Source organism: Rhinatrema bivittatum, chromosome 13, assembly GCF_901001135.1.
Source record: "Rhinatrema bivittatum chromosome 13, aRhiBiv1.1, whole genome shotgun sequence".
Classification (NCBI taxonomy): domain Eukaryota; kingdom Metazoa; phylum Chordata; class Amphibia; order Gymnophiona; family Rhinatrematidae; genus Rhinatrema; species Rhinatrema bivittatum.
Window position 1 is genome coordinate 2,107,785 of NC_042627.1, and position 27,067 is coordinate 2,134,851.

The window sequence follows — 27,067 nt, forward strand, 5'->3', positions numbered from 1 at the left end:
TTTGTCAAACGCCTTCTGAAAATCCAAATACACTACATCTACCAGTTCACCTTTATCTATCTATCTAAAGAAGAAATCTATTTTTTTTGTTTGAAATCACCATAGAATTGTAGGTCGTTCAAGGGATGAATAATTCTCTGATCAAAATACTGAGGAAATAAACTGGAAATGCTTAATTGTAAATCTTTCAAAAATTGATATAAGCAAAGAAAATTTCCACAAAGAAATGGAACTGGGAAAAACTCTCAGGGTTGCATTTAAGTAAGATTTGAATACTCAGAATTCAGCACAACAATATGCAAACAATTTGTAGGCTACTGATAATACTTCTCAAGGCAGTCACACAGTCACAAAGAAGCTCCTCAATGGTTTAAATGAACGTCATATAGAATAGAATTAAATGATTTAAATTCTCAGCTGCTGCTTCTTATTAATTCCCTGCCTGTTTTGCAAACATTTCAGAATTAAATCAACTATCCTGTATTTCCAACTACAGACTGAAAAAAAGTAGCTCTCATTTTCATATTCAATATATTTTTCTCCTGAAGCTGTCATGTAACTTGGTATTTGGAAGAAGACTACAAAAATCTTGGCTTTCTGATACTCAATCCCCTCAGCTCTTTATATATTTTCATACCTGCACTGTTGATTTCAAATGGAAGAGACAAATGGGCATAAGATATTTCTCTTCCTGTGAGTGCCAATAAAGAAGCTGGACATTGTAGTCATCATCAACGTAAACTTTATTGAAGAATTAAATCAAGCACGAAAACTATGACCCTTGGTTGAAGTCTCTCAGAAAATATCAATAAGAGGATTTTAAATAGTAAATTTGTGATCCCTTAATCTCTCCCTCAGGATCCTTTATTTTTTGAAGTTGCTTAAATCTATACCAGTGGGACCTTCCTGTCTCACAGGGTCATTTATCATTTTGTGTTCGCACCTTAACACTAGCGTTAAGGCTGTAAACAGCACAATCAGGCTGAATCAGTACGGTGCGCTCAGGCTGAGTGTATGTAATCCTCCACCCAACAAAAATCATATAATGAGTACATAATTTAAAAAAATAAAACTACAGAGAGATAATTTACAAACCACCTGGTTGAAGACTCATCAGCCAAGGCCTTGGGCCTGTACTTTTGCAAGCTAAAGGGAACAAAAAGAGAAAAAGCTTCTGCTTTTCCAATGTCAAACTCAAAATTCCCTAAAGACACTAGGGGGTCATTAGTTTATGTGCAAGCAGAAATAAACCATTGTAATAACCTTTAGTGGGGATACTAGAGAAGAGATGGTTCATTTTTCTGTCAATCTACACTGCTTAATAGATATCCCACTAGGGCTCTACCTGTGCTTTTCTCATAGCAATAAGTGATACTAAATGTTGCATATGTGAAAACCCAGTAACTGAAGATATTACACAGCATCTCCAAATGTTCAGAAATGTGATGATTGGAAGTGCCCCATGAAAAACTCCTGAGAAAATGAAAAAGTCATGGGATAGGGGGCAATGTCCTTCCTATAGTGGATTGCAAACTGGTTAAAAGACAGAGAGTAGGACTAAAAGGTCAATTTTCTCAGTGTAGAAAGATAAACAGTGGATACCTCAGGAATCTGTACTTGGACTGGTGCTTTTTATTGTAATGATCTGGAAAGAGGAATGATAACCAAGGTGATGAAATTTTAAGATGTCACAAAATTATTTCAAGTTGTTAAATTTTAAGCAGAAGTACAAAGTGAAGCACATAGAGAAAAGTAGCACACTCTGTAGTTATGCAAACTCAAGTTCCAGATTAGGAGTTAGCACCCAGGAGAGACATCTGGGAGTCATCCTTGACAATACTTTGAAATCCTCAGCTCAGTATGGGAAAAATTATTTAAAACATCTGTTTTTAAAACTGGGATGAGATCAAGATCTCAAAAAGAGACTTGATCAGCTATATTAAAAAGAGGCGTATATATATATATATATATATATATATATATATATATATATATATATATTTAAACATTTGCCAATTAAGTTTCATTTTGAAAAAGTACCAGCAGTGAGCCTGCAAGAGAAGCAGTGATGTAAATGAGTGACTCAAAGAAGGTCTAAAATGAGCTTTGCTTTCTTCAGTTGTAGTTCTCTCTTCAAATGTTAACTCTGTAGAACAATCAAACAGATACCCAGAACAATGCCTCATTTTACTAGCAGAGAGCCCTGTGGCAGAGCGAAGAAGAATGCTGCTTCACCACCCGAAACCGCTATCATCACAGACTTCAGAAGAAGTCCTACCTGCAAGTACTGACCTGCAAAGTTTCGGAACAATGAACTACAGTACCTTATCGACTCAGACTTGCAGTATTGCAGACATCAGAACAAGCTTAAGTTACCTGCACACAAACCTAGTAGAGTGTTTCTCTCCTAAAAATGTAGAGTTATACTTTGCAGTTTTTATAATGAAGTAGCGTACAGTTATCCCCCTGGGACAAGATCCCTCACTGTACTTCCAGAGAATAAGCAAAGCGTGCAGTCCCCAAAGGACTGAGTAGTGACGTTTGTTTAAGACAGAACTTTGAAATAATAAAAACAACATTGTATAAGGAAAAGTACAATATTTCTCTGCTTTTGGAGGGAGGAGACAGGAAATAAGTTGCTTTCAGGCTTGCTGGTCCAATGCCTTTTTCCTGCTCCTTCGAGCTTTCAGCTCAGCTGGAACCAGTGCCAGTTAGGGTATAATTCATAAGCTGCCGAAGGATTCTTTTATTTTCTTTTGTTTTCATTTCAGTTTGTATTGCCACTTTGTTCCCTTACCTAACCCACTTATTGCAGACCTTTCACAAGAAATCAGAATAAATAAAAATGCTGCTGTGCTAATTATCAGCATGCAACTGAGTCAATATCGCCAATATATCAGTGTGACACATCAGAAGTGGTGAAGTCTTTTCTCAGAGCTTTTTCTTTACAGTGCCTCAAACCTTCAGCATTCACAAACGCATTCATAATGACAAAACATTTCAGCAGACTCCTTCCTCACTTTCCTCACACAGTTCTATATGAGGACGCTGGCTTCTTCTGTAGCTCCCAGGCGTCTTTTCTGCTCCCATCTGAGCCGATGTTATATCCTGCTGCGGGAGCCACCTGGTACTCATAATGCTCTGTCTTAAGGTGGACTGGGTCCAGAGTGTTTGGCCAGGTACTTTACCGAATTCTGAGGGCATTTTATGTATGCTCCTTCAAAATCAGTTATACAAAAATTAATATTAATGCTTAAACTGGTAGTGGAGCCTGGAATGCCCTTCTGGAGCAGAAACATCTTCAAATAAGAAACTGTGTTAGTCTGGTGTAGGAAAAACTGATAGGAGTTGGGTGGCAATTTATAGACTAACCAATTTATTGAAGCATGAGCTTTTGAGGACAGAGTTCACTTTGTCAGATGCATGAAGTTTTCTTCAGGAGATGGGTAAAATATATCTCTTTGCTCTGTCTGTTTTACCCATCTCCTGTAAAACATTTCATGAATCTGATGAAGTGGACGCTCTCCTTGAATGTTCATGATTCAATACATTTCTGCCACCTGGAGGATATAATGGAGACAAAAGTGGTAGCAGAATTAAAAAAATTGTGGAATAAGCACATGGGGTAGATTTTAAAAGCTTGTGCGTGGGCGTACATGTGCGCGTGCTACCCGGCGCGCACACATGTATGCTCAATTTTATAACTCGCACGTACAGGCGCACGCAAGTTCAAAATTTGGGGGTCGGCACGTGCAAAGGTTGGACAATTGTGCACCTTGCACACGCCGAGCCCACGCTGAGCCACGCAGCCTTCCCCCATTCCCTATTGCTATTGCTGCTCAGAGTTCATTATATTCCCGCAGCACCTTCATCATTATGGCCCTCACTGTATGTAATCAGCATCACTCCTTGGGCCCGCACTAAGCTTTAATCCCTGTATTTGGCCAGATTAGGCCTATTTTTCTTCTCAGTCCCAACCATAACAGGCTCATGCCATCTGCTGGCCCAGCAACCTCCCTGCAGCACCCTCAATGCTACCTACAGCCATACCAGGAACTAAGTAACTTTGTTTAACCCTTAGTCATATTTGAAATAGCCATATTGGAAAAAGTGTTGCTAAGCATGTCTTTAGATTTTACAGTTGTGTTTGTAACATCCTTTGCTGTACTCTGGACACTATGATTCCTTTTTGGAGAGCTAAGGAAATGAAAAAGAAATGACTGATTATTTTTACAAATCAGAAATTCAAAATTAAAGATTAAATTTATTGCTAGACGTATGTTACATTACTGCTTGCTATGATACTTATCTATGAGATATTGCACAATATTTGTTTTTGTTTTTTTGTTTTAGAAAATGTGATTTAGTAACATTTATTTATTTATTTATTTATATTCTTTTTTTATACCGAAATATAGCAGAATGCCTTCATTCCGGTTTACAGTGAAACAGTGTAACAAATTTATTCAGAGAACAGATATAACATATAGATTATAACATTATACAAGAAGAGAATATATATATTTATAACATCTCGGCAAAGGCAGAGTATAACAAGTTAGCATGAGACAAAAGGGATTAATTATGCATAAACTTATTAAGAAGTATTAGTGATCAAGATGATGGTTGGGATAGGTATATATAATTCATATCATTCTGTGTATGATTGTCTAAACAACCATGTTTTTAGTTCTTTTTTGAAATTTTTGGAATCTTTGATGGAACTCAGGTATCCTGGAATAGAGTTCCATACTTTTGGTCCAGCTATTGAGAAGGCTCTATGTCTAGTAGAGGATAGTTTTGCAGATGAGAGCGGAGGGATGAATAGTTGTAATTTGTCAGAAGATCTTGAAAAGCGGGGTGATTTGTGGATTGTAATCATGTTATCCAGGGATGAATTGTTGTCTTTGTAGATTTCATTGTGTAGGATGGTTAAGGTTTTGTATTTTATTCTTTGTGAAATGGGTAACCAGTGAAGGTACTTTAGGGTTGGGGAGATGTGATCAAACTTCTTTTTTCCAGTTAGTACACGTGCAGCAGCATTTTGAAGTAATTGTAGTGGTTTTATGGAGGATTTAGGTAGTCCTAAGAAAATTGCATTGCAATAGTCTAGACTTGAGAAAATGAGGGTCTGAAGAATTGTTCTGAAGTCATTTGGGTACAGTAATGGTTTGAGGTGTTTTAGGATCTGGAGTTTATGAAATCCTTCTCTCGTTTTTATAGCAATGCAGTTTTTTAGGCTCAGGTCATAATCAATCCAGATGCCAAGATCCTTTATTGGATTTTTCATTTGTATGTTGGAGTTGTCGATTTTAATGTATGGAATTTGAGAGGGATGAGTTGAGAAGTTTCTTTTTATTAAGATCCATTCAGTTTTGTTCATGTTTAAACATAGTTTTAGTTGGTTGAGGAAGGTTTTGATTGAGTTGAGGTGTTTTACTGTAATGTTTATAGCTTCTTCAATGGTAGATGTTATGGGGATAAGTAGTTGAATGTCATCAGCATAAAGAAAGAAGGTGATGCCAAGATTGGAGATGAAATTACATAGTGGAAGGAGATAAATATTGAAAAGGATGGCAGATAAAGCAGATCCTTGTGGTACTCCTGTAATTAGAGGGTAGGGATCAGATGAGACGTTATTAAAGGTGACTTTGAAAGACCTGCCTTTTAGAAATGAGGTAAACCAATCAAGGGTGTTTCCAGTAAGGCCTATGTTGGCAAGACTTGAAATTAGTAAATTGTGATCCACTGTATCAAAGGCAGCAGATAGGTTGAGCATGATTAGTAAATGGTTCAGATTGTTATCAAGGCCTCTTATTAATTTGTTAGTTAGGTTTAATAGAAGGGTTTCAGTACTGCGGTTCTTTCTGAAGCCATGTTGAGTGGGGTGAAGTATGTTGTTGGTTTCAAGATGTTCATTTAGTTGCAGTAAAGCAGTTTTCTCGATCAGTTTAGCATAAAATGGAATATGGGAAACTCTTTTTATTGGAGAAATTACCCTTTTCACAGATGAACCAAGTTAATGGAATTCAGTTTCTGAGAAAAGATATTTCTTGAAATTGTTTTCTTGAGGGCAGCTTGCACTTCTTGGTTCCTCAGACTGTAGATCAGGGGATTTAACATGGGAATCATCACGGTGTAGAATATAGCAACAATCCTGTCCTGCTCCAGGGAATAACTTGAAGTGGGTCTCATGTACATGAAGAGAACTGTCCCATAGAATAACGTAACACTGGAGAAATGGGAGGCGCAGGTGGAGAAGGCTTTGCGTCTTCCCTCTGCAGAGCGCATTTTCAGGATGGTGAAGAGGATGGAAATGTAGGATACAAGAATGACCAGAATTGAGAAGAGAGTTACAGAGGCAGCAAAGATAGGAAGGACAATCTCATTGATATATGTGTCCGTGCAAGAGATCTTCAGCAGTGGGGGAATGTCACAGAAGAAGTGATTAATCTCATTGGACCTGCAGAAGGATAATCGGAAAGTGGTACCTGTCTGTACAAGAGAATACAAAAAGCTTGTAAGGTAGGAGCATATCACTAGCTGAGTACAGACTTTCCTTGTCATAACAATGGGATAAAGCAATGGGTTACATATCGCCACATAACGATCATAAGCCATCGCTGCCAGCAAGAAATTGTCTGTACATGCAAATGCTACAAAAAAATACAGCTGTGCCGCACACCCCAAATAGGAAATGGTTTTATTCTCAGACAGAAAATTGGTCAGTGTTTTGGGGGCAATGGCGGAGGAACACCAGAGATCAACAAAAGACAAATTACTGAGAAAGAAGTACATAGGAGTATGAAGGCGAGGATCCAACTGGATTAGGACGATAATGCCAAGATTTCCCAGAAGTGTTATCAGATACATTACCAAAAATGCCACAAATAATACAATTTTTAGATGTGGAACATTGGTGAATCCCAGGAGAAGGAACTCTTTTACTGAAGTTTGGTTTATCTCTGCCATTTACTTAATGTGATGTAAGCTGGAAAAAGAAAGAAAAGAAGGAAGAAAATTCAGATGATAATTTTTACCTGGTTAGTTTGGCCTGCAGTGACCATCTTTATACAAATTACCAAGGGACAAATAGTACCTAACAAGTTGTATTTATATATCAATCCTTAATCAAAATTCGAAATTCTTTCTAAAGCAATATACAAAATCAAATACCTCTAATGTATAATAAATGTATAATGATTAGGCCACCAACACATACCTTGCCTAGAGGGTCTATCTAGAAGAGGTCCGTGGTGCCTATTTCTTTTATTTGATGAGCCTGCCGGGTGGGAAGCCCGCAAACTGCGAGTGCCATCTGCTTCCTGTTTCTCAGAGCCGGTGACATCAGGAGGAGGAGCCGGGTAGGCTTTAAAATCAAACCTACGCCAGCGCGACGGCTAAGCCGTGCACGGCCAAGGGGCACGCGGCTTTGCCCGGCTTAGCCCGGTGTTGAACGGAGTTTAACTAATGCGGCGGCCGCAGAGATCAACTTAAGATAAGTAAAGAATTTTGCTGTATAATTTGATCACATTCAGACTGGATGTACTGTGGACTGGACTAGTCTCCAGAAAAGTAATCAGTCGCTATGCCTCATACCAAAAGGAAAGCGAAGTTGAGAGAGTCTCCTTCAACATCTACTCCAAATAAAATGTTACAGCCTAGCATTGCTGAATGTTTTCAAATTGTTTCCACATTAACTCCGGAGGGGGCCGCTTATAGATCAGTTCAGGAGCAGGAACAGAACTATATGGCTAACGAGGCGTTGTTAACCCCTGGGGCCCCAGAGAAACTAGTCCCTCCCTCTGTGGAACCCCTTGATGGTTTGCAATTACTAAAAGAAAAGACTCTTTTGAAACTCATGGAGAAGGTATAAATGGGACTAAAACTTCTGATATAGAAGTTCAAAGTCCAGGAGATCATAAAATACAAACACCAGTGTCGGCAGGAGGACAGGCTGGATCCTTTAAACAGCCAGGAGTGGAGATACAGCTGTCTGGGATTGGAGATATTTCTGTTATCACCCCTAAAAGGTTTTCCATTGAAGAATTAGGGTTGATGATGGTGAATATACAAAAATCAATTAATAATCTTACATTAACAGTTCAAGATGCTTTGAAAAAAAGTACATATACACAGGAAAAAATTGTAAGTTTGGAAAAAAATGTAAATGTAATTGATCATAAAATGGGGGACATCCAGAGAGTTCAAGTAAATTTGATAAAATCAGTTGAAGAATATGAGAGAAAATTTGAAATACTAGAAAATCAAAATAGAAAATTAAATCTCAGGTTACTGAGTTTTCCAATAACTCACTTGGTTACACCAATTGATTTGTTTAATAGCTATTTGAAAAATAGTTTAAAATATCCAGAAAATTCTCTTCCTGGCTTTTCTAAGATTTACTATCTTCAACAAAGGCAAGAGGGTAAAAATTTAAAAGAAAAAGATAATTTGAATCTAAAATCGATACAAGAGCCACATTGTTGGTTCAATTTCTATCCATAGTGGAAAGAGATACAGTCTTAAAAATGCATTTTAAATATAAAAAAAAATTGAATTCTATGGTGCCCCCATAAGAATATTTCCTGATATAGTATGTACTACACAGATAAGACAGAAAAAGTTTATTGATATGCGAAAAGAAGTCTTGGAAAGAGGTGCTCAGTTTAATTTAAGATATCCTTGTAGATGTTTTATTAAATATAAAGATACCAGATATGTTTTCAATTATCCAGACCAGCTTCGAATCTATTTAGATACTCATTCGTAAATACTCACAAACTTGTTTAAAGGGGGGAAATTATTTTTTAAACGTGGAAACAACATTTGTCAAAGTGTTAGCACTTTCTAATATTTCCTGTTTTGTGGTCTTTAGATTTCGAACGCTTAATAGATCTCTAATTTCTTACTTAATTTCCTTTATAGGATAAACAGTATTGTGAATGTTCTGTTTATAACAAGGAAGTAATTCCTATCTGGATTATAGAATTGTGACTGTCAAGATTATCCTATGTATTCTTGTGTTTAAAATATGGAAATGCAAATAAAAATAAAATTAAAAAAAAAAAAAAAAAGAACATCCTGGACAAGACTCTCCACCTGAATTACCATCGTGCCCATCCGGGCAAACGCTGACCTCCAAGAGGGGGGCATAAAGGGGGGTTACTGTCACATGTGCCATCTGCACCAGACCAGCGGCACAGCCCCATCACCTTCTTTCACAGACTTCAGCTCCTGGTTCCTCCTCACTGGTGGTGGTGGGCTGCCAGCTCTGCCATGGTCCCTAGTACTGCAGCTTAAGATGCCATTGCTCATTGGGCCTCTCCACATAGTCCGCGGAGAGACGCCACAACCCACGCCATGCCCCTTCCTTAGGCGCAGGTGCATCTCTAATCCTTATGAAGGGCCCGCGGTGGGAACCTGGCCGTGGCCCCAGATGATGACGTCAAAGTCTTCAGTGTATTTAAGCTCAGGCCTCACTCCATAGCGTTTCCTTTGCAACAGGTCTCCTCGTTATTTGAGTACTCGTTACTACTAAAGAATCCTCTCTACTCTTCATTCCTGACCTCCGTTGTTCCCAGTTCCCGTTTTCTTCATTCCTGCCCTGTCTATGTGTTGGACGGACTCTACGGATATTGACTTCACTTTGCCTGACTATGCTACAGCCTATCTCCAGCCCAGACCTCCGCTACACCTGACTACGCTTCAACTTATCTCCAGACCCAGACCTCTGCTATGCCCGACTACAGTATTGCCTATCTCCAGACCCAGACTTCTGCTATGCCTGACTATGCTATTTACTTCTCCATGATCAGACCATTGCCTGGATTGACTATGCTATTGAGTTCTCTATGATCAGAACTCTTCATTGCTTGCCTCTGCTTTCCCACCGGCCCTGATCCCAGTTTGCCATTGACGCCTCTTTCAGCCTACTCCCTGGACATGGACTTACTAGGCTCCAGCCTACCTTTGTTCAAGCACCTCCAGCTAATATCCGTTCCATTGGCGCCTGAGTTCCAGTACCATACCCAGTCCAGGACTATGGCACCTACCAACTGCTGTCTCTGGGCTGAATCAACCTCTCTCACTAACCAACCTCGAGGCCCACCTAAGTCCTGCCAGCCCTGGCACCCAAAGGCTCAACCCATGGGGAACGAGGGCTGGTATAGGTGAAGTTCCAGCAGCTTCTACCTTCATCCCACGCCATCTGCCAATGGTGGGGACCCTTAGGTCCTCACCTGCGGGTTGCGTCAACCCCACCTCGGCCCAAGGGTCCACCTTCAATGCAATAATCACTTACTAAAGTGCACATAGACACATGTATTACAACTTTCATACAAGGAAGTTACAATCTGAAAGATTTGTATTAGAATAGTCCCTTAAGTCTGCATATAATTTCCTAGATTGTGAATTAAAACTAACAGAACAAATGACATGGTGATACCACTAAACAATGGTATTACAAATCCTGGTTCAGATAAAAAAAAAAACAAAAAACCTTGGTTCTTAAAATTGGTAAAACTACACCAATAACAACTCCACCAAATTACGGTGTTTTCAGTCCTTGGTCAGATGGAAAAATCCCAACAAGGACCTTGTTTCACCAGAGAGACTTCCTCAGGGGAGACCCTGTTGTGACTCAGCTGTTCCCATCACCACTGGAATGGAAAAGCCAAACCATTTTACATAATATCAACAGAGCTGAAAGATGCCTGCCTGCTCCATGCTATCTTGTGGGAGAATGTGTGATGCATCTTGTGTCCCTTCAATTGTTTCACAGAAACTTTAACTGCAGCAGTTGGGAGCAGAATTCACCAGATGGCATTGGTCAGGCTTGAAGCTAGACTGCTGAATATTGTAGAAGTAGCAGTAACCTTCAAATGGGAGTAGAACAGTGATTTCTACAAAGGTCAGGGGGCAAAATTCTTCTGATGCACCAAGAAAAATGGCATCGGTGAAACCTAGAACTAAACTGCCACACATGGCAGAAAAATGTAAAAGAAGGAAAATCAGTGTTGCTTCAGAAACCATTGGTTCGACCTTGCACGTAAGCCTTCCATTTTTAACATCTTCCACATTCATCATTAGAGCTTTTTTCCATTTGACCCAGGACAGAAAACATCATCATTTGGTGGAGTTGTTATTGGGGTAGTTTTAAGAACCAAGGATTTTTTTGACCTGACCCAGGATTTGTTATACCATTGTTTGGTAGTATCATCATGTGATTTGTTCTGTTAGTTTTAATTCACAATCTAGGGAAACATATGTAGGCTTAAGGGACTATTCCAATACAAATCTTTCAGATTATAACTTCTTTGTATGAAAGTTGTAATACATGTGCCTTTGTGCACTTCAGTCAGTGACCGATTGAGTTCACCAGTACTTACTTATGTGCAATTAGTTTTGTGTTCTGTTTGTTCTTGCTGCTTGGATACATTGCTGTCTGTAAGAAGTATTTGTGCTATTGCTTGAATGGCAACATTGTAACTTCAGGCATTGGCTACTTGAGTTACTCTTCATATGAACACATTGTATCAATATTCAGTATTCAATAGAGTTCGAGCTACTACTGGATACAAGTATAGGGGTAGATTTTCAGAGCCCTGCTCGCCTAAATCCGCCCAAAACCGGGCGGATTTAGGCGAGCAGGGCCCTGCGCGCCGGGAAGCCTATTTTACATAGGCCTCCCGGCGCGCGCAGAGCCCCAGGACTCGCGTAAGTCCCGGGGTTCTCGGAGGGGGGCGTGTCGGGGGCGTGTCGGGGGGCGGGCCCGGTCGTCGCGGCGTTCCAGGGGCGTGTCGGCAGCGTTTTGGGGGCGGGTACGGGGCGTGGCTACGGCCCGGGGGCGTGGCCGCGCCCTCCGTACCCGCCCCCAGGTCGCGGCCCGGCGCGCAGCAGGCCCGCTGGCGCGCGGGGATTTACGTCTCCCTCCGGGAGGCGTAAATCCCCCGACAAAGGTAAGGGGGGGGTCTAGACAGGGCCGGGCGGGTGGGTTAGGTAGGGGAAGGGAGGGGAAGGTGAGGGGAGGGCAAAGGAAAGTTCCCTCCAAGGCCGCTCCGATTTCGGAGCGGCCTTGGAGGGAACGGGGGGAGGCAGCGCGGCTCGGCGCGCGCAGGCTATACAAAATCGATAGCCTTGCGCGCGCCGATCCAGGATTTTAGTGGATACGCGCGGCTCCGCGCGTATCTACTAAAATCCAGCGTACTTTTGCTTGAGTCTGATGCGCAAGCAAAAGTAGGCTGATCGCGCTTCTTTTAAAATCTACCCCATAGTGTATTAGGGATTAGAAATCTATGTGTTCAGTTGTAGAGTGTTTATGTTTTTCACACTAGTTTGTACAAGCATTAACTAGTATATGTATGTACTTTAAACTATTGAGTTATGTATAATCCAAGTTTGCTCTTTTTTTAATCAATAATTTTTTTTAACATCGTCCACATTCATTATTAGTGTTTTTATTCTCTAGTTGTTTGGTTTTTTTTTTTGTTGTGTTTTCTTGAGCACTTCATCTTGTATACATATAACATTATACAGGCAAACATATTTATACTGGTGCTACATTTTGGACAAATCTGCCATGCTAATGCCTCCCATACACTATTTACCCACCCCTAGAACCTCCACAAGCATTACATACACTCCTGCCCCTAGTGCCCTCCATGCACAACTTATACACCACTATTGCCTCCTCATGCACTACATAACCACCACCACCCACTAGTGCTCCCCATGTACTACCTACCCACCCTTAGAACTCCTTCCATGCACTATATCCCTACCCCCCACCCATAGTAACCCCCGTGTACTACTTACCCCACATCAATGGGAGACTCTCCTATTAAAATTCTGCTATAGGTCCTCCAAAGCCTGCCTGTTGTGGTGGAGATTTTGCCTCACACCAGCATGGAGAAAGAGAATTTTCTCATTGACTACCACCAGTGACACCAAAGAGGCGATGGTCCTGGTGGTAAAATTCAGCTGTTGTACTGGTGGAGGCATGTTCAAGTTGGCACACCCTGGAAAGACAGGAAGTTCCACCCTCACCGAAGCATTCATGCATGACTGTGCACATGTATGTGTGCACACCTACACACACAGATGTACGCTTATGTGAGCACACAACTGACCTTGTCTACATAAGCAAATTTTCCAAAGTGTGTGCACATATGAGCATACATTGCAAAGTACTTTCTTTTGTGCATGCACACCCATGTACAAGTGTTCATGGGTGCAATCTCAACCTGGGTAACATCAAGCTAGCTTGAGAGAACATTGTACAAATCTCATCTTCATGTGAGTTTCCTCACTCCGAAGGACATGAAATCTTCACAAGAGTGAACTGTTCTGTTCATACATCTCACTCTGCATGTCAAAGTGGCCCCTAACCCCTACAATACTGCCTAAACCTCACCTCGAGTTACAAGATGGACCTTCTGTAGAGGAATAAATACCTAACTACTAGAAGTGCCTTATAGCTAGTCTCTCTCTCTCTCTCTCTCTCTCTCTCTCTCTCTCTCTCTCAAATCCATTTTTAAGTGTGTAAATGCTTTTGAAAACCAGGCCCTAAGATGAAAAAAAAAAATTGGGGGAAAATAAATTGAAATTAAATTTTATCGATGCACACCCCAAGTATCTAAACTACTACCATTACTACCCCTACTACTTACTGCTCTAACATTACTAAATGCATGCAGTATTAAGTAATAGAAAATTTTACAGATAATATGTTGGAGAAAACCCAAAAAGAATAAAAGTGACAGTGTAGAGACAGAGAGATGTGTCAAGGCTGACATTGAGGTATTTAGATATGTCAGGAAAGAGAAAGGCAATTGAGTCAAAGTTGAGAATATGTAAAGTGTTCATGGTATGTGATTATTTGCTGGACAGAAATGAAATTCTGTTTTAGAGGTGTTCAGTATTAGAAGGTAGAAAAGCAACCAGACAAGAACAAAATATGGCAGGTTCATCAAAAGAAGGATGTGAGAAGGAGGGTTGGATCTAAATGTGTCTCCAAAGATGGTATGAACTATGAACAGCCAATGGAAGTGATCAGATGACCAAGAGAGCAAAGGTAGAAAGAATATGGTCCAAAAGATCACACTGGGAGATCCTAAAAGAGAGATTGTGGCAAAATTGTGAGCAAGTACTTGGAAATTACATCTAGAGGGGTAAGAGTTGAACCATTAAAATTTTTAGATCATCTTTGAAAGCCTTCATATTTAATAAGGTGTATCCCTATATTTACAGATCCTGAAGCTTAAGTTTAATAGGTAGTGTATGCCAATGACTTTCCCTTTTTAGGTGTGATGTATATAAATTTTGGATGCAGTTTATTAATGAGTTCTACATTGTTGAGAAGCTGTGAAGATCTGAATGAATTTGTTGTTACGTCTGTCATATTTTTTGTGCTGTATGTTGTTGTAATTTGTATGTATTTGCTTTTGTACAACACAAAGACAATGTGAGTGTTTTATTTTGTAAATCGCATAGGCCAGAAGTGTTAAACGATAAATAATTTTTAATAAATAAAAAATAATAAATGAACCAGTAATGAGCAGAATCTGAAATGCTAATGCTGGTAAGAGTCTGAGGAAGAATAGAAGGATTGAATGTATCAGACAGTAGGCAGATCAAGAAGAGTTAAAAAGTCCAGAATTTCTCACAATAAAAAATGATTGAATGGATGACAAAATGCAGTTTCCAATGGGTTAAGGGAAAGGCTGCCTAAAAAGTATCAAAGTGGAGGAGGGGAATGGAGGGGGTTTTTTTTGTTGAAAATCATTTTATTTATAAGCATTTATTACCAGCACCTCCAAAGTTCATGCTTTAGTGATTCAGAAAGAAAAGTGACATTAAATTGGAAATAATAACCACTAAGACTAGAGGTATTCTCTCTCTCTTTTTACAACAAATGCAGTAGGGCAAACACCAGAAGAAAGTATAGATAGGGCTTACAGTTTCAAGTTTTAACCAATAAACCCTCGTAAATCACCCCAATGCAAGAACAAATAAAATAGGTGGTTATTAAATAAGCACTGGGAAAAATGCACTTCCCCTAGTACTCTCTGTCAATCCTCATTTGCCCATCCTATTCTTTGTTTTTGTTGCATTTACATGCTAATGATGTTTCCCCTGCATGCATTTGATTCAAACAGAAAGGTAGAGACCTGTGCTTGTGAAAACACCTTTAAATAATGATTTTTGATGTGCCCAAATAATCCTTAATTAGCTGGAAAATTAACACCTACATTTAGAATTTATAAACACCTAAAAGTAGAAGCCCTAATTATGGAAAGCTGACAATTCAAGTGGAACAAATAGAGTAGGAATCAATCAGGATCCACCAGACAATCTCAGGAATGGGTTAAGCATTTCCACCAAAATTAATTTCCTAGAGAAAAAAAAAAAGTCTTGAGGGTTTATATATAAAGATGCACAAAGAAGAGTTTCTCACAGTCATCAGAATAAATGCACTTTACCGGCACAGAACTGCAGTATTACAGCCCCAGAAACCCCCTTACCTGTGCAGATGGTGAGTATTTCTTTACTAAGGTTCGGTAGTAGATTCTTTAGGAGTATTTATATTATAATCAGTGTCCTTTGAGTACTGAATCCCTAAAGAACCTTTCAACCCTAAATCTGAAGCCTCCAGGCAATTCATCATTACAGAACACTCAGTCCCAATGCACGGAGTCAAACATTCATTTTCTTAATTATTCACTTCATATAAATCCAATTGAAGATAATTACATTGTCCGATCCTTTTTGTTTATTATATTTACTAAGTGTTTCATTTCTGAGCCATTTTCTTTCACATCCACTGCCAGGGAACTGGTGGTGCCTCTGTTGCAGAGGAAATGAAGCCATTGTCAATTTACCAGTATTGAGATGTCTAATTTAGACTTTCAAAACCTTGGTGGCCCCAAGGCAAGTTAGGGTGTGGATGTCTGGAAAGAGACAGCAGAAAAGAGGTGCAAGGACAACTAATAAGCATCAAAATTGCAGGAAGACCTTGTGAGATTGGAAAATTGGGCATCCAAATGGGAGATGAAATTTAATGTGGATAAGTGCAAGGTGATGCATACAGGGAAAAATAACCCATGCTATAATTACACAAAGTTGGGTTCCATATTAGGTGCTACAACCCAGGAAAGAGATCTAGGTGTCATAGTGGATAACACATTGAAATCGTCGGCTCAGTGTGCTGCGGCAGTCAAAAAAGCAAACAGAATGTTGGGAATTATTAGAAAGGAAATGGTGAATAAAACGGAAAATGTCATAATGCCTCTGTATCGCTCCATGGTGAGACCGCACCTTGAATACTGTGTACAATTCTGGTCACCGCATCTCAAAAAAGATATAATTGCGATGGAGAAGGTACAGAGAAGGGCTACCAAAATGATAAGAGGAATGGAACACCTCCCCTATGAGGAAAGACTAAAGAGGTTAGGACTTTTCAGCTTGGAGAAGAGACGACTGAGGGGGGATATGATAGAGGTGTTTTAAAATCATGAGAGGTCTAGAACGGGTAGATGTTAGGGATGTGAATCATTTTAGGACGATTAAAATTATCGTCTGATAATTTTAATATCGTCTTAAACCGTTATGGAACACAATACAATAGAGATTCTAACGATTTATCGTTATAAATCGTTAGAATCGTGAGCCGGCACACTAAAACCCCCTAAAACCCACCCCCGACCCTTTAAATTAAATCCCCCACCCTCCCGAACCCCCCCCAAATGAGTTAAATAACCTGCGGGTCCAGCAGCGGTCCGGAACGGCAGCGGTCCGGAACGGGCTCCTGCTCCTCAATCTTGTTGTCTTCAGCCGGCGCCATTTTCCAAAATGGCGGCGAAAAATGGCGGCGGCCATAGACGAACACGATTGGACGGCAGGAGGTCCTTCCGGACCCCCGCTGGACTTTTGGCAAGTCTCGTGGGGGTCAGGAGGCCCCCCACAAGCTGGCCAAAAGTTCCTGGAGGTCCAGCGGGGTCAGGGAGCGATTTCCCGCCGCGAATCGTTTCCGTACGGAAAATGGCGCCGGCAGGAGATCGACTGCAGGAGGTCGTTCAGCGAGGCGCCGGAACCCTCGCTGAACGACCTCCTGCAGTCGATCTCCTGCCGGCGCCATTTTCCGTACGAAAACGATTCGCGGCGGGAAATCGCTCCCTGACCCCCGCTGGACCTCCAGGAACTTTTGGCCAGCTTGTGGGGGGCCTCCTGACCCCACGAGACTTGCCAAAAGTCCAGCGGGGGTCCGGAAGGACCTCCTGCCGTCCAATCGTGTTCGTCTATGGCCGCCGCCATTTTTCGCCGCCATTTTGGAAAATGGCGCCGGCTGAAGACAACAAGATTGAGGAGCAGGAGCCCGTTCCGGACCGCTGCCGTTCCGGACCGCCGCTGGACCCGCAGGTTATTTAAGTCATTTGGGGGGGGTTCGGGAGGGTGGGGGATTTAATTTAAAGGGTCGGGGGTGGGTTTTAGGGGTTTAATGTGCCGGTTTTGCGATTTTTAGATTTTTAGATTTTTCACGATTTTTCACGATTTTTCACGATATTTTACCCCCCCAAACGGCAACAATACGATTCCCTCCCCCTCCCAGCCGAAATCGATCGTTAAGACGATCGAGAACACGATTCACATCCCTAGTAGATGTGACTCGGTTATTTACTCTTTCGGATAATAGAAAGACTAGGGAGCACTCCATGAAGTTAGCATGGGGCACATTTAAAACTAATCGGAGAAAGTTCTTTTTTACTCAACGCACAATTAAACTCTGGAATTTGTTGCCAGAGGATGTGGTTAGTGCAGTTAGTGTAGCTGTGTTTAAAAAAGGATTGGATAAGTTCTTGGAGGAGAAGTCCATTACCTGCTATTAAGTTCACTTAGAGAATAGCCACTGCCATTAGCAATGGTTACATGGAATAGACTTAGTTTTTGGGTACTTGCCAGGTTCTTATGGCCTGGATTGGCCGCTGTTGGAAACAGGATGCTGGGCTTGATGGACCCTTGGTCTGACCCAGTATGGCATGTTCTTATGTTCTTATGTTCTTAAATAATGTGGCTGACTTAGAAAAAAAATCAGCCTCATTATTTTATCTAATTTGATGAAGGTGTTGTTATTTTTTTCCAGGGATATTGGGATGCTAACATGCATTCTGATGCCTCTGTAATGCCTTTTAAAGTGGTACAAGGTCAAAAAATAATTACTACTTCTGGTACCAAAAACTCCGTCAGGGGGTCTCAGCAGACCCTTGCCCACCCACCCCCACCAACTCATGAGGTAGAGCTGGCCAAAATGATTTCAGAAAAGAACTAAGCATTGAGTGGTGATGCCTTGCCCCTTAACCAAACTCTCCCCCTTATATAAAATACCCCCTGCCCCAACCAAATACTGCCCTATCAAAGTACCTCTCCTCAGCAGACATTCTCCCCCAATCTCCTGGTATCCCCCTCCACAAAATACATCAATGTCCCTAGGGTTGTGTCCCATACTCCACCTCCCACTACCCCTTTTGTATGTAAAACAGGCCCTGGGGACCTCCCCCCCCCCCCTCCAACAGACGAAGAATCATTGGTGATGCAGTGGTGGCACAGAGCACCCTCTACCTATGCCCTAGTTCCACAATTGTACTGACTGGGCTTTGCCCCATTATGCATTAGGGACAAAGGTCAATCAGTTCCATTTTGGAAAACGGTGTTGATTGGGCCTGGAGCAAGGTGATAAGTTAGACCTGCTATTGAACAGGTGAAAAGTTAATTGGATAAACATTTCCAGCTAACTTTTAGGTAGCCAGGAATAATCACCACTGAATATTCCAGATAAATTAGCAGGGCATGTTCATCTGGCTAACTTTCTAAGGCAAATAGTGACTGAATATCTATCTCAAAGTGTTTTAAAGTTTTTTCTTTAGTAAAAGCAGGTTTAAATAATTTTAAATGAAATGTAGGACATCTTTTATTGGCCAAATTATTGCTTCACATGTGAATCAAGTTAATGGAGCTCAATTTCTGAGAAAAGATATTTCTAGATAAGATTTTCCTGAGGGCATCTTTTACTTCCTGGTTCCTTAGACTGTAGATCAGGGGATTTAACAAGGGAATTACCACAGTGTAAAATACAGAGACAATCCTGTCGTGTTCCAGGGAATAGCTTGAAGAGGGTCTCAGGTACATGAAGAGAACTGTCCCATAGAATAACGTAACACTGGAGAAATGGGAGGCGCAGGTGGAGAAGGCTTTGCGTCTTCCCTCTGCAGAGCGCATTCTCAGGATGGTGAAGAGGATAAAGATGTAAGATGCAAGAATCACCAGAATTGAGAAGAGAGTTACAGAGGCAACAAATACAGGAAGCACAATCTCATTGATATATGTGTCCGTGCAAGAGATCTTCAGCAATGGGAGAAAATCACAGAAGAAATGATTAATCTCAATAGACCTGCAGAAGGATAATCGGAAAGTGGTTCCTGTCTGTATTAAGGAATAAAAAAAGCTTGTAAGGTAGGAGCATACCACAAGCTGAGTACATACTCTCCTGGTCATGACAGCTGGGTAAAGCAATGGGTTACATATCGCCACATAACGATCATAGGCCATCGCTGCCAGCAAGAAATTGTCTGTACATGCAAATGCTACAAAGAAATATAGCTGAGCTGCACATCCCAGGTATGAAATGGTTTTATTCTCAGACAAAAAGTTGACCAATGTTTTGGGGGTAATAGCAGAGGAACAACCAAGATCAACAATAGACAAGTTACTGAGGAAGAAGTACATAGGGGTGTGAAGGCGAGAATCCAACTGTATTAGTAGAATGATGCCAAGATTTCCCAGTAGAGTCATGAGATACATTACCAAAAATACTACAAAGAGCACAGTCTTTAAATGTGGAACATTTGTGAATCCCAGGAGAAGGAACTCTGTTACTGAAGTTTGGTTTAGCTCCGCCATTTGCTTATTTTGATGTAAACTGGAAAAAATAAGAATGATCAGATAATATGAATGAAATTTGGTAGCTTCTAGTTAAGTTAGTTTGGCCTTCAGTGGCTTTCGGTATCCTAGAACTTTATTTTTCCCTTCAAATATGCATGCGTCTGACATGAATATTGTCCACATGCATGGGTTTCTTCTTTATTGGACATAGATTCCTTTTCCATCTGTGGATGAACAGACACCCTCATATTACCAAAGATTTCAGGTACATAACAAATCACAGTCATAACTACATCTAGCAAACCCCAACCCTGGGTTAAGAAGCTGGTTGGTGCTTCCATGTTTCAAAATGTTTATTAATACCCAAACTTGTGGAGTCATATAGGTAGTGTAAATGATCACTACAGAAAGGTCATAGCATATAGGCATATAGATATAATCATCACCCTAAACTCAAAGTGCTCAGTTCACAATAATATAAATGAGATTTTAAAAAGCAATAGATTATCTTGTTGATGATACCACGTCTAAGTCCAAAAATGTTGCTACAGATGGAAGTTGCCAAGAGGAAAACCTGGTGGAAAGCCCAACAATGATATTTTGGCAAGTCACACTCTTTTGCACACACTTCATGACTTTAGTATATAGTCAAGGCTTCACATCCACTCCATGTGTGGATGATAGAACATCAAAGCTGTCTTTGTAAACAATACAAGGAGTCTCCCTTAATTACATGCTATCCATATAAGGGGCATATTTTGAAGATCTATTTACAACAATTGACATTTTACAGAAGAGGAATTATGGAGATTTTGATCAGTTGCTTTTGCTATGTGAGCAACAATGGATTTTCTCACTAAGAATGTGCAATGGAAAACATTTAATTTTGGTTTGTTCACTCATTTTATAGGCATTTCCATTTGGTCCATTAATTTCAAATGAAAAAAAATAGTTTTGTTTTTTTTTTTCATTTTTTCATTCATTTGACATTAAAGTCAAAGAGGAAGGCATTGCAGTCTATGTGAGGGCTCCAAAATCTGGGTTTTCTCATAGATTCTAATAAAGATCATGGGAAGACATCAGCAGAAAGGGAGAAGAACTGCAAGGTAACTAGACTGTAGCAAAGTGGCACTAAAAGTGACATTGTAAAGGAGCAAAAAGCACAGTGAGAGGAGCAACAAAGCATCAAGAGTGGGAAGGACACCTCAAGGTATTAAAAGAGGGCACCTACAACAGTGGCATGAACCCTTAAAGGCAGCATGAGAGGCAAAGTGGCAACATCCTAAGGCATTATGAAGGAGGAACAAAGCAGACAAGCTGACAAGGAAAATCCCAAGGCACAGATAAAAGGACAAAGAGAGCAAAAAGAATGGCATCAAAACACCAAGGAATCATGAGAGGAGCCAAGCAGATCTCATGGTGACAACAACGCCCCATGGCATGAAGTCTGGAAAAAAGCAGCAAGGCAGAGTTGCAAAAAGAACCCCAAGGTGTAAACTCCATGGTCTGGAAGCAAGGCTGAGCTGTAGGAAGACCTCAAAGTTAGCATGAGAGGGCATGGAAACTGTCTATCTTCCTGTTGATGTACTTGCCAATTATCAGTTAGTACTAGAGAATGATCAGTGATCAATATCATTTTGTGACATAAATTTATAATATATTCCCTATTTGAAATTGATCTTACTGCTGGGGGGAATTTCAGGTTTCTTGTGAAGCTTATGTTCTGATTGCATCTTTTGACACAATCAGAGCATGATAATGATCTCTCAACAGTATGGCTTTCCTGCTTATTTGTGGTTTGTTATTTTAAGAAAGGGTTTTCTTTATCCTGTATCTGAACATAGTCCTCTTCCTTTTTTTGATTTTCTGGTGTTGCATAGAGATGTGAATTCATCTGAAATGACATACACAATGTCAATGACATTATCTGTTACATTTCTTGTCATTTTCAAAATGGAAAGACAGAAAAAAAAGACACAATTTTTTGCTATATTCTATCATTTTTATCTTTCTGAAATGTAAAAAGAAAAAAAGATAATAAAAATTAACACCCAAATGACATGACACAATACAGAACTATGTCTTTTGGCCTTCACATTCAGAGTGTTGCATTTGTTCTCTCATCCTACTGAAATCTTCACCACATTCAGAACATGTAGCAGGTATTTCCTGTGCAGCTTTTCTGTACTGCCTGTATTTCTTCCTTCTGACTGAAGGCTTTGGTGGATGACCCACTCTAGCATAATCAAGAAAACAAGTGGGAGAATTAGGCTTGGATCTTAGAGATGTACAACAAAACAATAAAGTAGAGAGGTAGAAAAGAGATCGAGTAGGAGGAGAAACTTGTATTTTTCCTTTCTTTACATTTCTTTTGGGGGACAAAACACCCCCAAATAATCAACAAAGAAATAGGTTGGGTGGGAGTACTAGGCTGAGATCCAAACATCAAACAACATAGAGACCCCAGAATTCGATGCTGATACATAATAAGCATTGCAGGTAGAAATATTAATAGCATAACCACCAAGGTGATATAAGGAAAGAGGCAGGAAGGCAGATTGGTAGCAACAAGACCACTAAGGTGATACATCTGGGGTATATTAGGTAGACAAAGTCATTGCTACAAGACCCTTAAGTACATCTGGGGCATGAGAGGAAGGCAGCTTGGTACCAGAAAGACCCCCTAAGGTTCTACATCTGGGGAAAAGCAAGTAAGCAGAGTAATAGCATCAAGACCCTGAAATATAAGGGGCATGACAGGTAGGCAGAGCAGTAGCAGCAAGACTAAGGTTGTGTATAAGTAGCATGACAAGTAGATATGTGGCAGCAAGAAAGTTAAGGTGGTACATCTAGGGAAAGGCATGCAGGCAGAATTGTACCATCAAGACTGCTAAGATGATACATCTGCGGTATGGCAGGTAGGCATAGATGTAGCATCAAGACCCCTAAGGTGATATATAAGGGGCATGGCAGGTAGGCAGAGCAGTAGCAGAAAGACACCAACAATTGTATATAAGTAGCATGGCAGGTAGGCGTGGGTCAGCAAGAGATCTAAGGTGGTACATCTTGGGCCTGGCAGGTAGGCAGAGCAACAGCAACAAGGCCTTCAATGTGCTTTCAATTATCTTGCCTCTCACATGGAAATTCAGGAACCCCAACCAAAGGCAGATTGATTTTTAAAAAGACTAGTTTTTCCATCAACTCTGGTGCCAGCTGAGTGATGAGGGCTCGCGATATCCCCTGACACTGAGAAGACATGTTCACTTTGGGTGCGCTGTGTGATGGGTATGAAAGATAGTGCTAAGCCTTCTTGGCTAGGTCTGTCCAGACTGCAGACTTGTGTGTACAATAAGCCAGTGTTTTTATGTTCAAGTATTTGATGGGCTCTGTAAGATAGCATGTCACAGAAATGTAATTTATTTATTTATTTAGTTATTTTAGTTATTTATTTGGATAGTCTTGTATTCTGTAACTTCCAGAAACATTCAGTGTGGAGCCCAATAAAACACACAGAGTCATAAAACATAGACAAAAACATTAAAATAAACACAAACATTAAAACAATAAATTAAATTCAAATTTTACATATACACTTCATTATAGTGTAAGCCTTTTTGTTGCTTTTTAAACACTTTTTTATCCTTGATGGCCAGAAACTCAACCAGGAGGGCCTGACAAAATGTTGGTGTCATAACTGAGAACACCTTTGGTAGATTTGAATCCAATATTGTCTACAAATGTCTTCCTTCACTTACCAAATTCTTCCATGATCCCACAAATTCAGTCATTAACCCATCTTGTGGCCATTCCTTTCCAATCCACAATAATGATGTCTTAGCAACATTCAACACTAATCCATTATCTTGCATCCAATCACTAATAGCCCACACACATTTTTCAAATACCTTCACAGGAGAACTAGCCTCTGGTGTACATGATATGTAAAACTGGATGTCACCAGCATAGAAAAAATAAAGAGCTCCATATTCAAAAGCCTTTTAGACAGATAACATAATACGTATCCGTCTAAATGGCTTACCTGGCTATATTCAGCAGAAAGTGCTGGGAGTGGGGCAAAGGGTCCCTTGCTCCCTGTAGAGATAAAAAAGATATTGGGTGGGATGGGAAGAGTTGGTGGGGGCAGGCGCCATGATTCTTTGTTGTGAGTGAGTGGGGGGAAGGCCAGGAGGCAGCTGAATGGCGTGTTTACCGCTCGGCACCGGGGACTGTATGCCAGGCACTTTAGTTGTAAATAGGCTTGGGGATGCTGTGAGACAGTGCCCTAGTGTTCCCCTAGTTACTTGTGCAGGGCCAGGCTAGATGCCCCATCTACCTTTAATTCCTTAGGGTGAGTATCTTCTATGGGAGGGATCCGGCAGGGTAGCTGGGGCTCAACCAGAGACTGGAGAATAATAGCTGGTATCCAGGTGGGAATAACCAAACCAGGCCCAGGTCTCTGAGATGAAGGTCGCTCCTGTAATGTAACACTGTCCAAACACTGAGCTGAGACAACATAGGTAGAGGGTAGAGTACACTGTCTGACGGCAAAGGCAGTCTATCTTTGTGTATATGACTGAAGCTGGGAATAAAGATTATGTTTTAAAAATGGCTGGAGTCTGACTTTCATGTATCCAGGCCTGTGGGAATCACTGCTCGTTCCCACAGTGGAGGTGAGAGACTATGGCCTGGCAAAACTTTATCATCACACTTTGGGGGGGATGTTCATTCATTTAAAATGAATGGCCTATCCAAGACAAATATACCATATTCGTCTGATTCGTTTGCCCCAAAAATGTACGAGCAAGTTCAACAAATGAAACTTACATCATTTGTTTTATTCCTTTACATTTCACCATTGAAAAGCATTGGCTGCACTAAAACAATAGACTCTGAGGCTGGGCAGGTCATGTGGGAGTTTCCATAGCAACCAGCCCTCATGCCTATGATTCATGTGTGAGATCGCAGAAGAACCGGGATCTGTTGTCAAGGAAACCAGACAGACAAAGCAAGGGAACGTATCAGAGGGAAGCATCTTTCTAAATCAGTGAATCATTGACCTTTCCATCTGTTGTATTGCAATCCCTGACTGTCTCAGTTTGCAGTTGGATTCTGTTTCTTACTTGTGGAAGTTGGATACATCTTGCTTTGACGTTGTCTTTGAATTCTGTATTACTGGAGTCTTCTGTATCATACAGTGCTTTGCTTCCAGATTAGAAACATTCCACCTGTTCTTATTCTGTTAGCTGCTGTCACAGATTTATACTTTTTTATTTACATCTCACTGCTCTCACTGCTACTGACTTAGAGGAAGGTTAGTGCTCTCCAGCATTCCCTTCCCTTTAGGTGGATGTCACTCCAGGCTGCTTGGCTAGCACTGGATATTTTTGAAGTGATTTATTACATTTTAAACCTGTTGCTATCAGTATAGTGTGAGTCTATATTTTTCTAGAAATCAACAAAAGAATCTTCTGAGAATCATAAATTTTCTATTAAATCTTTTTTTTATAAATTATTTTTAAAAAAATTTTAGAGATATTTCCACTAATGTTTATTATTTGAGAGGAAATACCTCAGCACTGGTTGAAAATGTGATGAACTGAACTCAGTACCAGTTGTGGCAATCATGGGTCAGAAAACCTCTCATTTTATTTTACTGCAAAAACCCAATAATTATTTTTGTATTATAATAAAATCCTCTTCCAAAAAGTTAGCCTATTTCCTGATATAACCTTTCACATATAACTCGAAAACCAATCATTGGTATCTCATGGGACAAATGACTGAATTATATAAATTGTTGATGTAAACATGCCCTAAGAATCTTTCCTCACGTGAAACAATCCCCTTATCTGAACTTTGCCCAAAGTTAGAGTTCATTCTTCTCTACTACTGTGCTTGTGCCTAGATGTGTTTAAGTGCCTGTGTGTATGTATGTTTGTGTGCCTATGCCTGTGTAGGTCTACCTGTGCCTGCCTGTGTGTGTACTTGAGTTTGTGTGCCTGTATGTTTTTGCCTGTGTGTATACCCCTTTGTATGTATAGGTGGCTGTGCCTATGTGTGTCTGTGTCTGCCTATGTGTGTATACGGGTGCCTGTGCCATTGCGTGTGTCTTTGCCTATGCAAAGACACACGCAATGTGTGTGTGTATCTGCTTGTGTGTGTATGTGCTTGTGTGGGAGCCCATTTGTGTGTATATCTGTGTATGCCTTGTGCCTGTGCATGTCTGTGTCTGTGTGCCTATGTGTGTATGAAGCCTGCCAGTCAGGGCTTTGCAGATGAAGCAGCTTGTATTTGCACATTGCATCTTACACTGTTCCAAATACAGACTTATTAGTGTGATTGACTGAGTGATTGATATGACACAAGCCTTTAACATATATAGATTATTGATCTCCCATGTGTTATAGTATACTGGATTGTGTAATCAATAAGCATGTATCTTTCTTATATTGATATAAAAAACAGGGTGTCTTCACAAGATCAAATTCCACAGGCATCCACAGCACAGCATTCAAACTGTAACAAAAATTTAAAATACCCTTACTAGCTCCACACACTGCCTCAGCACATGGACTTCATGTCCGGCAGAAGTCCAGCAGGGTACATCAATGCAAAAGTCATTCACTTACTGAAAGCAGAATAATGATGAGACTTCCAGCCATCTGGTTCTCTGTGGGATCTTCCAAAAACAATCCAGGTCTCAACCTAACAGAAGAGCTTTTACGTTCACTCTCTCCATGGAGAAATACGAGTTCCCACTGGATTCTGCTCCAGGGAGCTCACACAACAACAAAGAAATCATCTGTTTGCTTAGTGCGGCATTTTTCAGCTTGACATTTTGGATCTTTCTCATTATCTCTGGTGCTATCACTCATTGGTCATTTTATTTTTAACTCTTCATGTTTTTTTGGTTTTTTTTGCAAGAAGGATTTCTTATGTTTCCTCTACTGACCGTCGGGCAAATACAGAAAAACCCGCAGGAGAGCTGGCGAACGCCCGCTCTCCCGACGCGCGCACAGGCCACTCTCCTGGGCACGCGATTCAGCGGGTTTGACAGCTGACGCTCAATTTTACCGGCATCAGTTCTCGAACTCGCTGACAGCCACGGGTTTGGAAAACGGACGCCGGCAAA

General features: G+C 40.6%; 2 protein-coding genes across 2 annotated transcripts; both read right to left on the reverse strand.

Moving 5' to 3' along the window:
• Positions 1–6,003: 6,003 nt before the first annotated feature.
• On the reverse strand, positions 6,004–6,975 carry LOC115075234 (olfactory receptor 1020-like). The gene has a single exon (XM_029575522.1). The coding sequence runs from the start codon at positions 6,970–6,972 to the stop codon at positions 6,004–6,006; it is 969 nt and encodes a 322-aa protein (XP_029431382.1). The 5' UTR covers positions 6,973–6,975.
• A 12,009-nt stretch (positions 6,976–18,984) lies between these two features.
• Positions 18,985–19,956, reverse strand: LOC115075354 (olfactory receptor 1020-like). The gene has a single exon (XM_029575664.1). It carries the CDS (start codon positions 19,951–19,953, stop codon positions 18,985–18,987), a length of 969 nt encoding a protein of 322 aa, XP_029431524.1. The 5' UTR covers positions 19,954–19,956.
• Between the last annotated feature and the right edge of the window lie 7,111 nt (positions 19,957–27,067).

Bases quoted from the DNA above. Each gene is read 5' to 3' on its own strand.
- LOC115075234 (XM_029575522.1), bottom strand. From the start codon at position 6,972: ATGGCAGAGATAAACCAAACTTCAGTAAAAGAGTTCCTTCTCCTGGGA.
- LOC115075354 (XM_029575664.1), bottom strand. From the start codon at position 19,953: ATGGCGGAGCTAAACCAAACTTCAGTAACAGAGTTCCTTCTCCTGGGA.